Source organism: Motacilla alba, chromosome 6 (genome assembly GCF_015832195.1).
Source record: "Motacilla alba alba isolate MOTALB_02 chromosome 6, Motacilla_alba_V1.0_pri, whole genome shotgun sequence".
NCBI lineage: Eukaryota > Metazoa > Chordata > Aves > Passeriformes > Motacillidae > Motacilla > Motacilla alba.
In genome coordinates, this window is record NC_052021.1 from 32,543,287 (window position 1) to 32,564,189 (window position 20,903).

Sequence of the window (20,903 nt, forward strand, 5' to 3'; positions counted from 1 at the left end):
CCCAAAATAAAAGTGCCCAAGGGAAGTTTGAAGCTTCAATCCAGCTGCAATCTTAGTGGGAACTGTCTGGCCCTGCACCTTTGGAGTTCTGAAATAGAAACAAAATTTACAGTAATGTGGGATCCTGGAGCCTGGGATATTATTCCTTGGGTGAAGGAGGACAGGGAGAAGGGTAAATGTGTTGTATTTCTGGTGTATAGTGATTTAATACATCAGGGTGTGGTGCCTAAGCTTTATTTCCTCGTGGTCCTGGCACATTTAAGTTAAAGTTATTAAATCTATAGCAAAAAATCTGTTTAGGCATAAATATGCCTGACTCTAGAAGCATTCTCTGTGCTAAATATTCTGGTGGAGTTAGCACACTGCCTTTTGTGCATCTCTTTTTGCATCCTGCATGGGCTCCAGCCTCCAAAACCCCCATCTGAGGGCTGGCTGAATCAGGGTATTCTCATCTTTCTACCTCCTTCATTTCCCTTATCTGTAATTCCTTTTCTGATCAGACATTTTCCTGTGACCAGTTAATGAATGCTGAAACTCCGTGGACAAAACCTACCTGAGGTTCCCACTCACCACCCCAACAGCATCTCTGAGAGATTTATTACTTTTGGCTGCTCAGGGTCTGTGCCACTGCTGACTGTGGGGATTATGTTTTTGCCTTTCCACCCCAAATTCCTGGGGGTTGTGTTGATCTCTGTTCTCCCTGCCCCTCTGGGCTGAGTCTGATGGAGCCCTTTGAGAGCAGTGTTTTCCCTCAGCTTTGGCACTTGGGCTTTATTTGCTGTGTGTGTACAGCCACACACCACCTCTCACCATCTTAGGGAAATAGAAATTACACCCATCCTCCTTCTGTGAGGATTTGTCTTAAAACCCTGAGACTCACTACATTTCCCCCCCCCCTTCTTTTTAGTAAGTTTGTAGCCAAGCTAAAAAAAAGTAACTTTTGCAGAAGGATTGAACAGATTAATGGTGTGATCCCTGTGTAAAATGTGAACACGAATGGAGATCTTTTCATTCCTGCTTTCAGTGGCTGTGTGACCTTTCAGTTTTATATCTTTCTCTCTCTCTTACCATATTGCAGTCAGAGAGGAAGTTAAACCCAGGTTTGACAGGTGGAGTTTTTTTATTTCCCTTGACAGCACACCTTCTGACCTCTATCTTCTTGCCAATGATTTTTTAAATCCTAAATGATTTTGGAATAATTGCTCCTCCTTTAGTGATTATTGCCCTTCACTGATAGTAAATCTGTGAAATCCCTGGGGGCTGGAGCACATTTTTGTATGCGTGTGCCACAAGCTGGCCCGGACAGGCATCGCTGCTCAGCTGCAGCTGCACTTCCAGAGCTGCCAGAGCTTTGCAGGAAAACTTCCCTGGATGGGGTAAAATCCAGCCCTGGTGAGCAGGAGAGGGCTCAGTTGGAGAGGCTGCCCCACTCTGCCCTTTTCCTTTGTCCCAGGAAATCCTTTTCAGGGTTATTAGGACACAGGACTGAAATTGCCTTCACATCCCAAATGTTGGGATTTGGGCTGAGCGAGGGCATGAGGTGGTGCAGCTCTGTTCCCTCTCACCCTCAGGGAGGTGTTGGAAGGAATTCTGTAAGAAAAGGGAATTATAATCTCTTAAAGCCAGTGGTTGGGGGTGATTAAATGTCCTGGAGCAGCTTGTGGGGAATTGGTAATGGTGCTTGGCTGGGGCTGGTGTTGCAGCTCTCCAGGTAACTGTGGGATTATTCTCTTTTCCTTATCCACATTTACATGCTTCATTTCCTAATTACTTAAACCTAACCCATCATTTTCTCCCCGTTTCATGCTGAATTGCTGGTTTGGAAAAGCACTAAGGAAAGGTGAACTATCTACAGGAAGAGCTGTCCCAGATTTACATGTTTGTAGCTCAGTTTGGTTTATGAATCCTCTCAGAAAATTTAGGTATATCCTGAGATTTCCTTTAAATGCTATGTAATATGTGGGAGAAGATCCTGTTGCAATTAGATAATTCATCAAAATAGCACTGGAGGTTTAGTGGTTTTATTCTTTCTCCAGCAAAACAGAGCTGGGGAAGGGATGAAAATTCAGGCAGGAATGTCTGGAGCTGGAAGGTACCCTGGTTGTGAAAGCCAGGAAGTTAAATTTATGAAACAAAAGGCTGATTTAAAGGATGAAAATAAAATGGGTAAAGATGCAGCTAACTCTGTATTAGACAAAATTCAACTTTAATACAAAAGGTAAAAAAAATCTGATTAATAAATCACATTACAGGCTTTCAAATCTGTACTGCCCCAGTTTTAGGTGCTGCCTCTGTTCTCTGCAGAATAATCCAGAACACCTTCGGGAGGTGTAAAGCTGATTTTTTTGATCATAAATAGAAAATTGCTGGTTTGTGTATACGCTGGGTTTTGTTGAAACTATAAAATGGTATTCCCCCAATCATTTTAAATTTGAAGAATAGAGCAAATACAGTAATTGGCAATGGAGGATGATAAGCAGTTGAAATTTTGGTGATGTGAGTGTCAACAGAAAGGACCCCTTGGTTGATGCACTCAGATCTAATAAATATCTTTAGCAGAGGCAGGAAGGTGCTCTGTGCACTCTTTTTATTAATAAACAAAAGTGAGTGGATTACCAAAAAAGTAACTGGTTGTGCTAAGATTTGTCTGGTGTTTACAGTTACTTTTTTGGTAATCCACTCACTTTTTTTTATTAATGTTGGCAAATACTTAAACTGTTGCTAACACAAACAGTGCCATTGTGTCACACTGTGCAAAAATGCATAAATTCCATTTTGCAGTGATTTCCTGAATTTCTGTATCATCCTGAGAACAGGTTGGGATCAAGCTCTCAGTGATTACAAGCTTAAGCTTTTGACCAGCCTGTAGAACACCAGATTTCAGAAGTTAAGCCTAATTTAAGCTGCTTGGAGCATAGCAGGAATGGATTGTTAGGGACAGAAGAGACCTAACTTTGTAAAACTCACCATTTTCTTTCAACTGTGCCCCAAATCCCTTTGATTTCTGTGATTGATTACAAATTGTACAGGTGAGTGCTGTGCCAGTACACTGCTGGAGGAGCTCTGCCATGAATTTCCCTCAGGGTAGGATGACTTTTAATCAATATGGTGACAATATTATCGTGTTTAATTTGTCCAGTGGCAGCATTAGACCTCAAATCAAGCTGTTTGTTATGTCAGGGGAGGGTGACAAATGGCAGAAATGAACTTTTGCTGTATTTCACTGCCCTGACAGGCCATCATGATCGGGGATGACATCGTGAATGATGTCGGGGGAGCCCAGCAGTGCGGGATGAGAGCGCTGCAGGTGCGGACGGGCAAGTACAGGTCAGTGCTCACCCTGCACACCCAGAGCAGAGCCAGCCTTTGTCCCTGCCTTTTCCCATCCTTTCCCCTTGCTGTCGATGGAGGTTTGCATTTGTTGTCTGCCCAAGCACCTCCTTGTGCAGCACACACTTGGGTGGATGGTGCTATTTTCTTGTAGGAAAACATTGTGTGGAAGTAGCAGGAAGGGGAGTACAGACTGTCTTTGATCTTTTGAAGAAATACTTTCTGCTAAATTCCTGCTGTATTTTTTTCATCACAGCACAAAGAACTGATGTATTTCCTGGGGTTTGCTTGTTTTTTTCCTGCTGCTGCTTGAAAGCGTTGTGCACTTGATACAAGACATGTCTGAAAGCTGTGGCAGGGTTGGGATTATAAAATTAGACTGTTGACTCAGCCATCCCTGTGGGTCACTCATCTCTCACAGCTTTAGGAAGGGCTCCATATGTCTGCCCTTCCCTCCAGACACACATTCAGCACTGAGGTGTCTGAAACACAAGAGATGCTTCCCCAGCTCTCACCTTCCCAGAGTGCAGGGTCCTGTAGGGTCACTCGTGGCTCCAAAAGCAAACCCCTCCTTATGCAGCTGTCCCCATGATCTGTGCTCTCACTGAGCTGTCACAAGGCCAGCTGCTGAGGGGGACCCACCCGGAGTGCACCTCTAAACAGGACATGCCCCAGTGCTGAGCAGGTTGGGTTTGAGGTCAGCTCAAGGTGACTCCAAATGCAGTGCAGAGATCTGTCCCTCCATTTGACATTCTGATCCCAACACTCAAAATCTCATTTTAGCCATCTCCCCTTATCCAGAGCCATGCCCCCTTCTAGTATGGTTCAGCCACACCCTTTGCCCTGTGATGTCATTTGTATTCTCACAGTTTTTCTTCACTTTCAAACACTGAGAGTGTAAAAGAAGGATGCTCCTTTGGGGAGGGATACAGCACATGAAAATTATGCTTGCCATAAACTGTATGAAAAGTTATTTTGCTTGTTTTCAAGTCAATCTGTTCCTCAATTTTCCTTTTTAGTTTGTGTAAGGTGATAAAATAATACCCTGTGCCTTAATTCTAATGGACCAGTAAGTGATGGTTTCTGAGAAAGAAAATCAGGTACAAGTGTGTTGTATTTTCTGTAATTTTAAGATAGTACATCTGAAAATCAGATATGTATTTGAATAAAGCTTGGGAAATCCCAGAGATGAAAAAAGTAATTATGTAGTTTATGCTTTTGGGATTATTTGTCTGTAGTCTTTGTAGTCCCAGGAGCTGGACTTGATGATCCATGCATGTCCCTTCCAACTCAGGACTTTCTGTGGCTCTAATCCCATGAGGTTCCTAATGGAGAAAATAAGGATTCAGTGGTTGATTTGATTCTGATATTAATGGGATCACTTTGCAAATCCACATTTTGTTGCCACACACATCCAGGTGCCAGCAAAGAAGGTATCTTTGCACACAAAGGTGAATTAGGTCTTTGCTACTGACCAGAACTCTCCTGTTCCATGCTTTGCCCATCATAAAATGTGCCTCAGGTGATGTTGCAGCCATACTGTCCAGGCAGCTGGCACAAACTGTGTACACAAACACACATAAATATGTGTAATCCTGTGCTGGAGAGGCATTTTCTTGTGTCAAGTTTGAGTCATGAATTCACAGCTGAAAGGGAGTAGCTGGCTGTCCTAGATGGGGAACAAAGATCGTGTTTCCTGTTTCAGTGTGTGCTTGGTGCTTTCCCAGCTCAGGCAATATTGCAGGGCAGTCAAACACAGATGAGTGTCTCTCTCAATTCCCTGGGTCGTGCCAGGCCTGCTCTCAGCAACTGGGAGTAAAATGAAGTAACTGCTGTTTGCCAGGAGAGGTCAGAGGTGTATCTATATTTTTCAGAATGACTTATTTAGTATACTTAGCAAATCAAGGCCCACGGTGAGGAGAGACAGAAAATAAACAAGCGATGGGTGGGATAAATTAAAAAGAAATAAAATGTGATTATTTTGGTCTTGAGGTTAGTTTAAAATCAGATATATAAGATATAAAAAGGTCCTGTCTTTGCCTTTAGCCTTTGATGACACAGAGTTCTGTGCTGCACCCGAGCACCTCTGGATGGCATCGTTGGCTCATGCACATCACTGTGAGCCACAGCCTGGGGCTTCCCCACCATCCTGGGCTGTTTGGCCAAAAGTCTTGTAAAGCACAGAGCTGTCAGGTGTTGGTGGAGTGCTGGTGTGGTGGCATTGCCACAGGTTTCAATAACAGCACCACTGAATGGTTTGGGTTGGGGTAGTCCCCCTCCTTCCTCAGCCAGAGGATGTCCCCAGCTGGCATTGTCACCTCCAGTGCACGAGGGTGCTTGGGGCAGCTCTCCTGCTTTCAGGGCTCAATGCAGTTTATATGAACATTTTAGGGAAAGGTTCTTCCCCCAGAGGGTGCTGGGCACTGCCCAGGCTCTCCAGGGAATGGGCACAGCTCCAGGAGGGTTTGGACAGGGTAGGATTGTTGGGGTGTCTGTGCAGGGCCAGGGGCTGGACTGATGATCCCTGGGGGGGACCTTCCAGCTCAGAATACTCTCTGATTCTATAGTTCTGTGCTTTTTAAGGTCTGCTGCCCACCCAGGTTGTGCAGGGTGTGCCCTGGGGTTGCCTCCTCCCCAGGCTCTCCCCCTCCTGACCCCTGCCAAGTCTTCTCCACTGTTGGCTGCTCTCAGCATGAGATTCAAAATGTGGATTAAACACTCAGTTTTGTACCACCTTGCACGGAGTCCTGCAAGTTGGCTCCTTTGTCTTGTTTCTCTTGGGTCTTTAAAGTCAATTAAAACCTGTGCAGCCTGTTTCCTTTAACGTGACCCACTTTGCCTGTTCCCCCTCCATCTCAAGTGCTGAACTCTTCCTCAGTAGCCAAAGCAGGCATAGATCAGTCCAAGAAATGTTATAAATCCTGTCTGCAGCATGGAATAAAACTTCTGCTGGCACGAGTCAGGGCAGAAGCTGGGAAGGTGAGGGGCTAAGATGGGTGTGTTGGGTGACCTGACACAGGGTGAATTGCTGTTGGCCAAGTCTGGCCTTTCCTTGGTGTAAATTCCAGATGCAAAGGGTCAGTCTGGGCTGCAGGTTTCTCCTCTCTGTTTGTCCTATGCCCAGGACACATCAGGCCATTGCTGCAGGCTCCTGAGGGCTGTGAGATTTGTCAGCATTGGGAAATGTGATGCCAGTTCCAGAATCTCTGTGCACACCTGGCCAACATCTTTCCCATCTAGGGAAGAACATGTTCTTGTCTTCCAGCTCAGGGTATGTGCTCATTCCACTTGCAGCTAATTGGCCTTGACATCAAACTAATGATTCCCACAATAACTATTGATTCTGCAATGCTCTGTAATATCCTCATTCCTTTTTGTAGCCTGCAAGTTAGAGCAGAGAAAAATGACTTTGAGGCTTTTCCAAGTGTCTCCCTGTACCTCTGGAAGCAGCGTCCAGGTGCACCAGATGGATCTTGGCAGGGGGTAGGAATTGCTTCCCCCCTTCAACTCGTTGTTATTTAGAGATTTTGATTTGTAAATAATGAATTTTCCATTGCTGGTGTGTGGCAGCAGCCAGGAATATTCATGGCAGAGGTGCCCACTGCCCCTGCTCACCTGTGAGCTCTGGGCTGGCTTTGGAACGTGGCAGTGTGGATTCATCCCCTCTCAGTGCCCACCTGGGGTTTCCTTCCTCGGATCAGGGATTTATCTGGTGGCCATGGCTGATGCTGACACCAGAGTCAACATCCCCGAGCTGCCTCATTACAGACATCAGGGGTTCCCCAGGGATGGAGCCTGTGAGAGCTGCCATCTCCTGCCAGCTCTGCCACTCCAGGAGAACTGGGTCAAGTTACTTCGTGTGTCCCTACTATTTAATTATCCTCTGAGAATAATTACCCTGACTTCCTTAATAAAGTGGCTTGTGATCTGTTCCTCTTGCCTGATTAAAGAAAACACACAGAATGTGTAGTAAACTGGCTTTCCAGGAGAGAAATCAAAACGTGACCAAGACAAAAGTTGGGGCAGAGAAGTCTTTTAGGCTGAGTAAGGATTGGGAAAAACAGGTTCTGTCGTTAACTGAAGTTATAAAAATGTTCTTAAAAAACATCCCACACATGATAAATTCACTGCTGTCGCTGTGCCATTCAGTGAAACTCCTGACAACTTCTGTGAAGAAATAGTCACCTCTTGCTGCTCTGCAGAGAAGGAGCATCCCCCCACCCTCCCTTTCTTGCTCCCTGTGTTACCAGCCCAGCCAGGATGAACAATTTTATGAGTTCTTTCCCATCTCCTGGGTACCAGCAGTGTGCAATGAGAACGAGCAGGCACAGGCGCTCCCTTGGTGCAGAAACACAACCAGAGGCATTCTTAGGGCCTCACATCCTGATACTTAAGCCTGTTTCAAGTATTAAATGGAAAGAGTTCCAACCCATATTTGCACTGTGAAAAGCTGTATTATCATTCATGTTGGTTAATGTCTTAAGCAATGTTTATTAAAGCTGGTGTCAGTGAGTTGGTTGTGATGGCTGATTGCAGGCAGTGCCAGGGCACAGCCTTATCACCCTTTATTGCCTATTCAAATTATGGTTTGCTCTGTCTCTGAGAGGATCTTCACATTTTTTTATCAAATTCTTGACCACCATTTGTGTACCATAATATTTGAATCAGCTTTGCAGAGGAAGCTCAGAGTAAATGCTGCTGTGCCTTAGTGTGCACATCTGCTCACAGCCTTCCACCTTCCCAGTATATTCCAGTGTCCAGTCACAGAAATTACTGACTCATGCATAAATTTAATTCTCTTCAGCCTAAAAGAGAAGTGTGAGTTTGAGGGGGGTTTATTAGCAGGTAATTTATTTATTGGTGGCATAATAAACCTCAAGGGAGCAGTGTATGCTCAGGACACAGCCGTGCTGTGTGCTAACGTGCTGCTCTGAAAAAAATCAGTCTGAATATCAGAAAAGAGATCAAACTGCAATGAGAGTAGCATAAATAAAGGAGGAATGAATCAGGTGGGGGAGGAAAAGCAATATTACTCAGGACCTGACAGTTCTGCTCTCTGCCTGTCCAGTGACAGAGGCTGCAATCAAGTCTCTCATCTGCAGCCCTTGGGAGGGGAGGCAGCGTGCACTTTGCAAAGCAGGCTGGCACTGACCACATCAGCTGCAATTTTGCTTCCCCTCTTGCCTCACATCCTCCCAGCTCAAGCAGCAGCAGAGGCAGCTCAGGTTTCTATTTCTCCTCTTCTGAAGCTGATAAAGGGCTGGAAGAGGAGGAGCTGCTGCCAGTTTCTGCCACCTGAAGCCAGAGGCAGCAGGACCTGGGGGGGCACATGGCTCAGCTGGTCTTGATGTGTGGGACTAAAGCACTTCCAGGCCCTCTCTGACAGCATCCAAAGCTAATGGCCTTTCTTCTTTTTCATTCCCTTTTGCTCTGGTGCCTGGATGTCTTGGCAGGACGTGCTCTTCCAGCCTGGGCTGGCAGCCACCCTCCCTCCACAGCTCCTGCCCTGCCTGAGCAACACCAGAGCCCTTGGCAGCTGCTTGTCCAAAGTGTTTTCCTTTCCCTCCTGCCTGCAGATACACAGTTCTTGAGCTGAGCTGGTGCTGGTGGCAGTTCAGGGCTTTTCCAGGGCCTCCACAGGCTGTGTTCATCTGAGCAGCACAGCCCAGGGGATGCTCCTCGCTTATTTTTATCCCTTTTCTCAGCCCCTGCACAAGGCTGCAGTGGAGCATTCCCCAGTGAAGGAGCCTTTCTCAACACTTGTCCCTTGCAGAGCACCGAGCTGCATCAGCTTGTCCAGCCTTTGACAGCATTCCATACCAAAGGAAAACCACTTTATTTCTGTGAAAATGCAGATGACAGTGCTGAAATGTGCTGTAGAAAGGGCACAGCTTGGACAGCTGCACAATTTGGGTTTCACTAGAGATTTCCCTTTTTTAAAGCACAGGTTCCTCCTCTCTGCTTGTCTTTTTCCTACAGCTAAATATCCTCCAGGCTCTTTGGTGCTGCAGGGAGTCCTCTCAGGCTGCTCTGATTGATAAAACCAAGGCAGAGCATTGTTTTCAAAGGCAGAGAGAAGCAAATAAGAGAGAGACAGGCCAAGTCAGCTGCTGATGTAACTCCCTTGAAGCAAATGGTTCAATATCTGAAGTTTGATCTGGCTTGGCTCTTGCTTGTGCTGTAAACATGCTCAGGAGCAGCAGTGCCAGAACAGTGCCTTGTGCTGGCACCCTGCAAGCACAGAACACCTGAGCATTCCTGCTTTAATGCTGCTCTGGGTGCCCATGGATGCTGGAGAGTCCCTGCAGGCTTAGCCAGTGACATTTATATTTTTTTTTCTCTATGAGTGGATTCAGCCAAGAAACCAGAGTGGCTGCCTTCCACCCCTGGAAGTCCCCAGGGCCAGGTTGGACAGGGCTTGGAGCAACCTGGGATAGTGGAAGGTGTCCCAGAAGGTGGAACTGGATGGGCTTTAAGGTCCCTTCCAACCCAAAGCACTCATTTCTGTGATTGCAGCAGCTGCAGAGGGGATGCAGACAGGTTTTGTTGGGGTGCAGGGGACAGGGGCTGCCAGCCTGCTCAGGACAAGGGACCAGCCCCAAGCACAGGAACTGCTGCCCTCCAGCAGCCTCTGCTGGGCTGGCTTTCACCCCCTTGGGGAGGGTGATGGGACTCCCAGAGTTAAAAACAAAGCACCCAGCAGTGCCAGCGGTGGGTCTGCTGCAGCCTGGGGCGTGTGGGTGTGTGTGTGAGTGCTGCTGTGCTGCAGCAGGAGTTCCAGTGCAGAGAGAGGAGGGTTTGGGGTGCAGGGCAGCTCTGCCCGTGCTCCTGGCTGGGTGCAGACAGCCCGCAGCTGGCCTGGGACGTGACTCACAGTCACACTTTGCCCCCAAACCATCCCAATTGTCACTTGTCTGTGGTTTCCAGTGGCTGTCAGCAGTGGGGATGGTTCCACCTCAGCCCTGCTGAGATGAGCTCACTCAGCACACGGGGCTGGTGCTGGTGCTTGGGGTCTGCATCCTCTGGGCCTTTGAACTCCAGCCAAAAGCCTCCCTACAAAACAGGGTGTGTGTCTGTGGGGAGCAGAGGAAGAGCCTGGCTGCTCTTTGGGTTTTTCCTTCACTGCTTTGTGTGCACAGCAGTACATCACTGGCCTAAATGGCCACAGCACAGCACAGGCATTGGCTGAGCAGGGGCTGCAATTAGGGGAATTAGTGCAATGAGTCTGATGAGGAGCAGCTGGGGGGCTCAGCCTGGAGAACAGGAAGGTCAGGGGGGACTTTCTTGCTCTGTAACTGCCTGGAAGGAGGTGAGTGTCTGTCTCCTCTCCCAGGTAGCAACATGACAAGAGGAAATGACCTCAAGCTGTGCCTGGGGAGGATTAGATTGGTTATTGGGGAAAATTTCTTCACAAAAAGGTTTGTCCAGCCCTGCCACAGGGCAGTGGTGGAGGCCCCATCCCTGGAGGGATTTAAAAGCTGTGTGGATGTGGCCCTTGGGGGCGTGGGTCAGTGACACTAACAGGAATTTGGGGAGGCAGGGTGGGGTGATGGAGCTGTCAGAGCCAGGTGGGTGGATGGGAGCTCCCAGGCTGCAGCCACAGGGCCCTTCTCCATCCCCACTCCCAGTGCAGACTGGGAGGGACACATTTCTCACTGGGAATTTCCAGAGGGCTCTGTGGGGCAGGACACAGCCAGCAGACTGGTGGAATAACAAGAACTGTCCAGCTCAGCTGTTGGCTGCACAACAGAGTCCAGGCCTAAAAATAGGAGGATGTCTGACCCCAAAGTGAAGGATTTTCACTTGAAACCCAGCCTGGCGCCCGCCCAGGGTGACATCATCCAGAGGGGAAGTTGGAAAAGCTTCCAAACTCGTTGCTTTCCGTGGAGAAGTGCTAAATGCATGTGTCAGCAGATAATCAAGCAGCACATTTGCTGTGGCCATGAATCAGGGGAGAGAGGGAATGGGGAAGGAAGGACCTGACGGGGGAGGAACTGGATTGGAGCTGCAGGTTGGGAAGGAGTTTTGGGAGTGCTGTCTGTGTATAACTTCAGGATAGATGATAAAGTCCCGTTCAGGCTGAGTCTGTCCTGTGAAGATGACATTTTTCTTTCCTTTGAAGTGTGCTAAAAGTTACTGTGCTGCTCTCAAGGTTCTAGCTGTGAAACCACCCAGTGGTATGTGGTGATATTGGCTACAGCTGTGCATGATTTGGATTTGCAAGTGGATGGATGCTGCTGGAGGTGGCCATGGAGGCATCTGAGATGGCCAGGTGCTGACTGACTCCCTTGATTTTGGCTCTCTGATATTTGAAGCAGCTTTTCTCAAGCTAACCTTCAGGGATTTGATCCAAATCTGGGCTCACATGGCATGGATGGCCTTGCTGTTGTTCTGTGCTTGATCACAGTTCCTCATGCTTCTGTGCTAAGCTGCTTTTTCTTCTGTAGAAGTGACAGTGTGTATAAAATGTGGTGGCAGCTTTCCTCTGAAACTTGATGTCTTTTCCCTCTGGATGCTGCCAGGCAGCTCCTGTGCTCAGCCTCCAACGAGGACACCTTTCCCTCAGTGCTGATGAGCACATGCTGAAATTTGTAGCTCTTTTCAGATGATGGAAGCTGAGTGTGATACGGGGAGTCTCCTCTGTCTGTTTTCCTTCTGCTTTTTAAATTCTCATTATGTATTTATAATGCTGTTGTAGCAAGGATGCCTGGAGCACAACCATGGGCACTGTTTGGTCTCTGGGTCCCCAGTGAAGCTGAAAAAGCTGCTGCTGTTGTGTAAACACTGTGTCAAGAGCTGATTTCATGTGTGCTGCTGGGCATTTTCACCCGCTCTGATAATGAAAAGAGGGAAGGAGTTTTACCATGTCAACATAGACATCTGATGGGAAACCAATTTATTGGGTAGAGACTGAGAACAGGGTTCAGCACACCAGCCCTTCCTTCTTGGGGTTTTAGCACTTTTAGATCATTACAGCAGTGAAACTGGTTGTGTGCTGGGAAACAACGTGGCTGTGGTTGCAGAGGGGCTGCTCTGGCACTGGCTGAGCCTGGGGCAGGCAGGTGATAGCCCAGGCAGGGGCAGGAATTTACTTCCATGCCAGCATCAAATACATGGCCCAGACAGGAGCCTGACCAGTTTTTCCATGGTTTATCTTTTTCTGCATGAAAGCTTGAGGCCTGTCTGACCCAGGGACACATCTCTGCTTGCAGCCAGACTGTGAAACCTCTTAGCTTTTGATCCCTGGCACTCTTTGTGAGGTACAGCCTGACTGGAGCAGCTGGGTGAGTGGCAGGGGCCTAAACCTGAGCAGCTGGGATAAATCTGGCACTCCAGGAGTGAATGGCAGTCCTGCTCCAGCACAGACCCCTCATTCCACTGAGCATTAGTGGAGCTGACAGACGTGAGAGTGAGCACACACGGGACGAGCCAGCTCTCGTTCTTGCAGACAGAGCACTTTTATTTTTCCTTGCTGCTTGAGATCTTCTAACAAACACTCGACATCCTTAAACTATGTGGAGAGGTGGGGAGTTGCCTTTTACCCAAGCAAATGGACTTCTGCTTTGAAAAGTCCCTTCCTGCAGTTTTTGGCATGACTGATCACTCTGTTCTCAGCAGCCCCTGAGCTTTGTGATACAGTAGTTTTGCACAAAGCTGTATTTTTATGTGCATAAGCTTTTAGAGTTCTTTGAAAGCACATCCCTAGATGTCTGTGCTGTGGTTTGAAGGGAGAGCTGGAGATGGGCCTTGCCTGGGAGGAGGGAGTGGGTTCTGGGATTGTGAGGCAGTGGCCAGAGGCGCTGGCAGACACACGGTGCTGGCCAGCACTGCTGCACGTAGCACAAGTTGTCAAATCACATGCAGATAAAAATACTGCATATTAAAAGAGCATTACAGCATGAATTGAGCCATATTGTGCATTTGCTCTGAGGAACAGTGCCTGATGAAACACATCCCCTTCCCTATGCTGAATCCTCATTTCCCCATTGCACACTTGTGGGGGGACTCACAGAGCAGCACCTTCCCTTCCCCTCTCCAGTCATCTCTGGTTTTCTGCCGTGTCTTTCTGGTCATTAAACACAAACATGAATGCATTTATTTCTGGAGCAGAGCTTTGCAATCCTTCACTGTGCACACGGGGCCAAGAGGCACAGCTTAGAGCTGGCACTGGCCACAGGGCTGTGCGCTCACGTGCTGGGTTTGAAAGGACTCGAGCATTTTGTGCAAACATATGTTGGAAATGCCACTCGTGACCGCCTCAGGGGCATCGTGTGGGCTCAGCCCTGCTGCAGATGGACTCCCAGCTGGCCCTGGGCAGGCACTCAGAAAATCCCAGTGCCCTGAGGAAAGCCTGGGAATCACAGAGGAGCAGTGTGGCAGGGCAGAGGGACAATCCGCTCCTCTGCGGGGCAGCACTGACCTTTGTCATCACAAAAGCCTCTCTGTGTCCCTCCATCGGGCATCAGTGATCAGGCAGAGGGGCTAGTCTCCTCTGGGGGCTCCCAGAGGCTCTGCTGAGGTGGCTCTTCCCCATGTCCTGGCTCCTGGGAGAGGGGTGAGAGGACAGGTTTTGGCTGAGGATGTGGAGGCCGGCTCCTGTTCATACAAATTGGGTACAAAGACCTCAGTGGAAAGGGGGGGAAAAAAAACCCTGTCTGCATTTCAATCAGCCTAATTAAAGTGGCTTTTTGCAGGGGCTGGCAGGCCCAGAGTGATTTGTGCAATTAGGGCCTTTTGTGTTTGTTTGGTGGGGTTTTTCCTTACCTCACTCATTTATGGGACCATCACCTGTGTGTAATCTGGGCTTTTAAGGTTAGAAATAAGGGGCTGGATCCACAACTGCTCCAAGGAGTGGAGCAAATGGGGAGAGCTCTGCTGATTTACACCTGTGCTGCTCTGGATGCCTGGAAATAGCTTAGCAAGTGTAAAAGGGGGAAAAATAAAGGTTTCTCCATCCATCTGGAACACATTGCATCCATCAGGGGAAGGAGAGGCATTTGTGAGAGTGAACGCTTCATTTATCAGTGCATGAGCTATTGAAAAGCCTGGATGTAGCTGGGATAATTATAACCCAGATTAGTCTTCTTGGAATGGAAAAGTAACGACAATCCTAATTTTACCAAATCCTCTGAAATTTATTGCCTATTTGTTTAACACCCCAGACTCTTTCCTACAGCAGGGGATCTGACAGATTTATGGAGGTGCAGTTTGGTAATGTGAATCCTTGGGAGTTCATCTGCCTGGGCTGCTCTGGTTATTTTCACTGTCACCACTTGGAGGCCGTGGGAACTGGGGATGCAGATGGGAGCACAGGGGAGGCACAGGCCAAACATCAGCTGCAGCCACTCAAAACATTCTCCTTCCACTGCGCTCTGCAGGTGAGGACCTGACCAGCTTCAGCTGTGGGTGGGAAGGGACTAAAGCTCCTTCCTTCCCCTCTTCAGGACCTGCCCCTTTTTCTTTCCTCAATATTTGGGTTTTTTCCCCCTGTGTGTTTCCCCCATCCCTGGAAATGTCCAAGGCCAGGCTGAATGGGGTTTGGAGCAACTTGGTCTAGTGGAAGGTGTCCCTGCTGGTGTCAGGGACTGGAACTGGATGGTTTTTAAGGTCCTTTCCAGTCCAAACCATTCCATGATTTTCTCTAAGGAGGGGCGAGATGTATTCAGAAATTCCCCATGCAGGGAAGGTCAGAGTATCCAATATTTGGAGAGCTGACTGCAGTTACCCTGTGCCAAGCCATGGGTATCACCTGGCCCTCACACAGTCTTATCAAAACTGAAAAGCTCTGCTAGATGCAGGAATAGCAACACAAGAAGGAAAATCCCTCTGGGACAAAAGAGGCTTTGTAAAGAACAGAGGTTATCCAGAATCTGTGAAAAGGCAGGTAAAGGAGCAGAGCTCTGCACCTGGAAGCTTTGTTTGCTGCCATCATTTAATAATAGAGGAAAATACCTGGGCTGGGTTTTTATAATTGTTTCTGGTCTTTTTTTGTAGTAAGTTCATAACTTCTAGGGCTGTCTGCATTTGTGGCTTTATGGGCTGTGCTGCCTTTTGGCTGAATATTTTTTCTTACCATGAAAGTCAGTGTCTTTCCAGTGCAGCAGGAGCTGAAACAGAGTCTTGATTTCCTGTTCAAATCTAAAGCATTTGGGATTTTAGAGTTTTTGCGAGCGCTCACAAAACCCCAAACAACAAACCCTGAAAGATGAAAATGATTGTCCAAAGAAGGCAGAAGGAAAATTTCCTTTGCCTCCTTCTGAGTCAGGGGTTTAGTCCAAGGGGTTCAGTAGCACTTTAGGCCTTCATGCTTCAAGACGCAAGCCAAATTCTCCCTAATAAAATGCAAAAGGCATTTTTCCTTCAGGGCGCAAATTCTACTGTAAAATCTCCCACATTTTCCTAAACCACTGTCAGGAACTGGCCCCTGTTGGAGGTGGAGTGCACAGTGAGCTCAGGCTGCCTGTCTGAGCTGCCGTGGAGGCTTTTCCTGCTGCACCTTCCATGGGAGCACACAGAGGGGGCCTTGTCACCAGGATTGCTGTGTGGTCACTGGGAAGGCCACCAGCTCAGATGGGACAGGTAATCAGGGGCACAGGAAGGGTTGGGATGTGTCTGGGGGTGGATCAGGGGGCTTCAGTGTCCTTGTGGCCGAAGCAGTGTCTTCACAGTCCTGTGCTCCCAGCTCCTGTGCTGCCATCCCTCGGTGCCTGATCACATTTCTGCAGGCATCCAGGTCCTGAAAAGCTGGGGTGAGCTGCTGGATGGTGTGGGGCTGGTGGTTTATGAGGGAGCATCCGTGTTTTGTCACCTGGTGTTACAAAACAGGTGGCCTGAGTGAGACAAAGGAAGGAATCTTTGCATGTGCTTGGGAAAATGGTGGGCAGCAGCAAAAAATGAACCTCCCTTTGTCCAGAGCAGAACAAGACCCCTCAGTGCCAGCTCTGCTCCACATTTAACCCTCCTGTAGGCAGATTGCTGATCCTGGGAGCCAACAGCAGCTCCGAGGGTTAGGAAATCAAAGCCACTTCCTGAGTCTTTTTATCTCGCAGGTTTCCTGCTGCAGCCTTGGCAGAAATGGTGCCAGCCAGGGATGTGGCAGTGGCTCATGCTGCCAGCTGTGCACAGCTGTGGGCCGGGGAGTGTTGCCATCTGTGTGTGGCAGCCTTGCCAGGCTGGAGAGATGAGCAGCTCTGGTCCCTCCCTGTCTGAAGCCAGTGGGAGCCTCTCCATCACTCCTGATGAGCTGGAAAACATCTTGCACCTCCCAGATCTTCCTGTTCTTTTTTTTTTTTTTTTACTTCTCTGATGTTCTGCCCTGCTTCCCAGACCACCTCCTGCACAGGGTGGCATTGCTCAGGAGGGTCCCCCCTTGCTGAGCTGTCCCTGTTGGGTGCTGTGGGGACACCTCCCAGGCAGTGCTTCCCAGGAAAAGCCAGGCTCTTCTCAGAACCCCTCAGGGACAGGCTGTGTTCACCCTCTGACTTCACCTGGGGATGGAAAAGGTGCAGGAAGATGTTTGGGGGAAGAGCAAACCCAGCCAGTGCTGGTGGGGAGGAATCTGGGGCTGCTCTGAGCCAAACCCACACACACACAGCCAGGTAGGCTTTATCCAAGAGAGCAGCACTCAAGGAAAAACAGACAGAAAAAGCTGTGGTGCCTGTTCCAGCTCGTGTGCTTTCCAAAGGGAGAATTCCACACTCCTGTAGGAGTGGCTGGAGACAAACCCCATCCCTCAGCCCCCTCCCAGAGCATCTCATCCTGACAGCAGAACAACCTCCCTCGTCCCAGGTGGCCATCCTCGGGAAAGAGGCTGATTGCCAAGTAAATCCAGGAGCTGCTGCCTTTATAGGAGCCTCCTAGAGGATTGACAAGGCAGTAAAACAACAGTTTTTCTATAGCAATTGCTCTGTGGGGAATTTGGTCAGAGCGCTGCGTTGCAAATGTACAGAACAGCCTGCCTGTAGAAATCCTTGAGAGTGTGATAGGATTTAATCAATCCCATTTGTTTGGATGGAGAGGCAGCCCAGATCTCCGTGGCAGATGCCCAGGAAATGCTGGAGGCAACAAAACCTGTTAAACAGGGCTATGTGTGGCCCTGTGAACAGAATATACTGAATTTGCCTTTTTTTTTGACTTAGTCAACTCCTCCCCTTGTTACACCTCAGGTGTGTCCAGTCTTCACTCATCCTGTCATTTTCCTCATTTTTTTCCCTTCTCCATCTCCTTGCCTCAGACTCCTGTTTGTATTTATTTGTTTCTTTATTTATAAAATGTTCCTTGATTCCCTCTCTTGCTTTGCTCTGTGCTGGGAGGCCACAGGAGGCAGCTGGATGTGGTGTTGTGCAGCCCTGCTCGCTGTGGGACACAGGATGAACGTGCTGGGGGTCCTGCTGTGTTCCCAGGGGTGCTGTGCTCTGTGCTGTCCCTTCAGCAGAACATGACATGCTGCAGAAGGAGCCCCACCAGCACTGGGCTGTGGAGGTGGGTCCTGTCCTTGGGGTTACACACAAATCCCAGATATGATCCTAATAAGCTGTGCTGCTTTAAAGGGCTTTTATTTCCAGATAAGTGACTTTCTCTGGCTTGTTTTTCATTGCCTTTGAAAAGTCTTGGTTCTGCTGCATGTCCAAGCTGTGCACAAGCAGCAAACAGTGATAAAGAGCAGCCCATTGGCATGGCAGAGCAGGGGCCAGCTGGTTGGACTGTGTATTTATTGGACTGGAGGTACTGGCAGCATGGAATTATGAAGATCTGCTGTTAGTTTAGGCTTCTCCTCTATCTGGTTTGACCAGCTGTCCTTTCAAATAACAGGGAAGTCCCATGCAGTTACAGGAGAAAAGTTTCTTCTCATGATTTATCCAAACTTCCCATTTGCTCACTGACCAGACGTTGTCTGCCACCGCCTTTACTCCTTCCCCATGGCAGCCAATCCTTTCCCTCCCTTTGTCTGCTGGATCTTTGGTACAACAGAATGAAAGAGGAGCTTTCCAAAGGCCCAGCACTGTTGTAAAGCCACAGGAGGGCTCAGCACGGGGCTGATACTCCCTGGAGCTGCCAGGCTGGTGGAGGAGCCAGGCCACGTGGCTGTCACTATGCTGTCAAGCTTGTTTTGGGAGCTAGTGTGGGAGAAATGTCCTTTATCCTGAGATTGCTGGGTCTGCCATCCAAGGGGACACTCGTCAGCAATTTCCTATCTGCAAATCATAATTACTGGGACAGGGAGAAAAACAACCCTGGGCCAGTCTTGGTCTTACCTGCTGTGGCTCCTAAAGAAAAGGCACAACCTCCCATAAATAATCACCCCAGGAAGGGAAATATGGCATTTAACATCTTTCTAACATAGCTAGGAATCAAAAAGCATCCAAATGCTGTCTGTTTGTCCTGCAGAGTGTCTGCATAAAGCAAAACCTGGTGATTTTGGTTCAGTGAGAGGGGAAGCAGCAGCAGCAGAAGTGAGATGAGCAGAGATCTGAGCCTTGCTTTTCCTTCATGAGCTGGTCTGGTGCTCTGACAGGCACATGGGGAGGAGGAAGACTTAGGTGGTGCTGTGCAGTGACTTGATGAAGATTGGCCCATCCTCATGTGAAAATCCCAGGGATTTCTGCCACACCATCCAAATCTTCTCCTGTCATTTGCAGGCAGCAGCCCAGCCTTGTGTGGTTTCAGCCTGGTACCTGCCCTGGGCCCTAGCTGCAAATGGAGGAAGCTTCTCCTCCTTTAAAGAGCTGCTGTGTCCCTCCTCTCCACTCCTAGGAGTGCCATTATCTCCTGCAGATCCAGCCTCACAGCATTCCTTGGGCTCTGCCTCCCTGCCAGTTTCCCCTGGACATCTGTGGGCTCACAGGACCAGCAGACCTGGTGTGGAAATCCTCTGAAATCTTCTGCTGCTGCAAATCCCACTGCAGCCCTGGCTCCTGCAGAGCATCACTTTGGCACTGTATGCCCCTCTCAGCATCCAGCTTCACATGGGAACAAGCCCTCCTTTTGTGGTCTCCAGCAGAGCAGCAGCTCCCAGGCCCTGGAGCCACCATTCCAGCAGATGGCATCAAAGACAGCTCGTTCCTCTGCTGGATCCAAGGGCTGTTTTCCCACAGTTCCACTCCCCACAGCCCCATTTCCCAGCAACTCTGGAGCAGATATTCCTGTAAGAAAGGCAAGCTCCTTATGAAAAGTAACCTGTCATTGCTTTTCTTTTGCCTCGCTGTTGAGTGAGGTGTCCCGTGTCACACACCAGCGTGGTGCCCAGTTCTCCACCCAGCTGTAGGGACCGGGGGCTTTTTGCTCACCTTTGGCCATTCAGCCACCATCTGACCTGAGAACTGCATTGGAAAGTTAATTATAGACCTTCAGGGGCAGGTTTTGATGTCTGAATTTAGTTTACTTTATATTCATGTGTCTAATATTTGCATATGCAGTGCGCTGTGTAGTAGGGAGATTAAATCTTCCTTTTTCTTTATTTATTTATAAACTGTGGAGAGGTCTCATAGTTGCTGGAGGTCATTGATCTACCAGACATGAAGAAATTCCTCTTCTTGTGTCCACCCTGTAGGATTTCCCACGACCAGCAGGTCCAGCACCCCGCCAGACTTCAGCTGACACATCCCACTGGAAAATCCGATCACTGCCACATCACATCTTGAGAACTTCATCACTGACTCACCATTATTTCTGGTCTCTTTGGGAGTATTCCAAAATCAGGCTCCCTACATTAGCAGAAGGAGGTCAGGAGTAGTGAGTGAGTGCAGGAAGAGGGAACATCAGTGTCGTTTTTACTTTTAAACTTAAGACCCCTGTGACTTTTAAATAAAATGATAGTGACATACCCTGCCCTTGGGAAGTGTGTTCCAGCTGCCTCCCAGTGCTTGCATTAGCCACTAGACTTAGGAGGATTTTATGGATCTATTTTCAATTAAAAGGAAAGAGCTGGAATTTCTTCCCACTGGGTTTGTCTTCTGCTCTGTTTGTAAGTTCAAAAAGGAAAAAAAAACCCTTCCCTTCTTTACTAGGCCATAGATACCACATATCCTTTGGGCTGTACTCTTCAGCCTTCACCTGCTCAAGGTGACTTTGGCTTCCTCAGGCTGGGCTGGGCAGGATTTGGGCTGTTGGGTGAGGTTTGAGGGAGGCAGAGCCTGGCAGGCACATGGCAGTGGCCATGGCTGGAGGTCCTGCTGGAAAATCTGTGAAATTGCAGGGGGGTTGCTCTGTGCCAGGCAGGTTTTTGATATGTTCCGTGCTCAGAGCAAGGCCCTGCTGGAAAATCTGTGAAATTGCAGGGGGGTTGCTCTGTGCCAGGCAGGTTTTTGATATGTTCTGTTCTTCCAGAGCAAGCCCACTGCAAAAGCCCTTGTGTAACAGAGAGATGTGACACAGAGCTCTGCTGGAGCTCCAGGAGAAAAGCAAATCTGCATAATGCATTTGTTTAATGGATTAGATCTGAAAACAGGATTAAGCCCTCCTGAGGGCTCTGGGGTGGCAAACAGAAGGCTCAGCTGGGCCAGTGGATGCTCCTGTGGCATGGTCCCATTGCAGGGCTGAAGGTGGGGCTGGCACTGGTGGCACTGTCAGTGGGT

The 20,903-nt window shown here is 48.7% G+C and overlaps 1 protein-coding gene across 1 annotated transcript in view; it reads left to right on the forward strand.

The window, feature by feature from the left end:
* Nucleotides 1-20,903, forward strand: part of LOC119702295 (phospholysine phosphohistidine inorganic pyrophosphate phosphatase) — a 71,490-nt gene that overhangs the window by 18,594 nt on the left and 31,993 nt on the right. Inside the window, exon 6 of the mRNA XM_038140061.1 lies at nucleotides 3,236-3,327. Coding sequence (XP_037995989.1) covers nucleotides 3,236-3,327 — 92 coding nt within the window. The remainder of the gene's footprint in view (nucleotides 1-3,235; nucleotides 3,328-20,903) is intronic.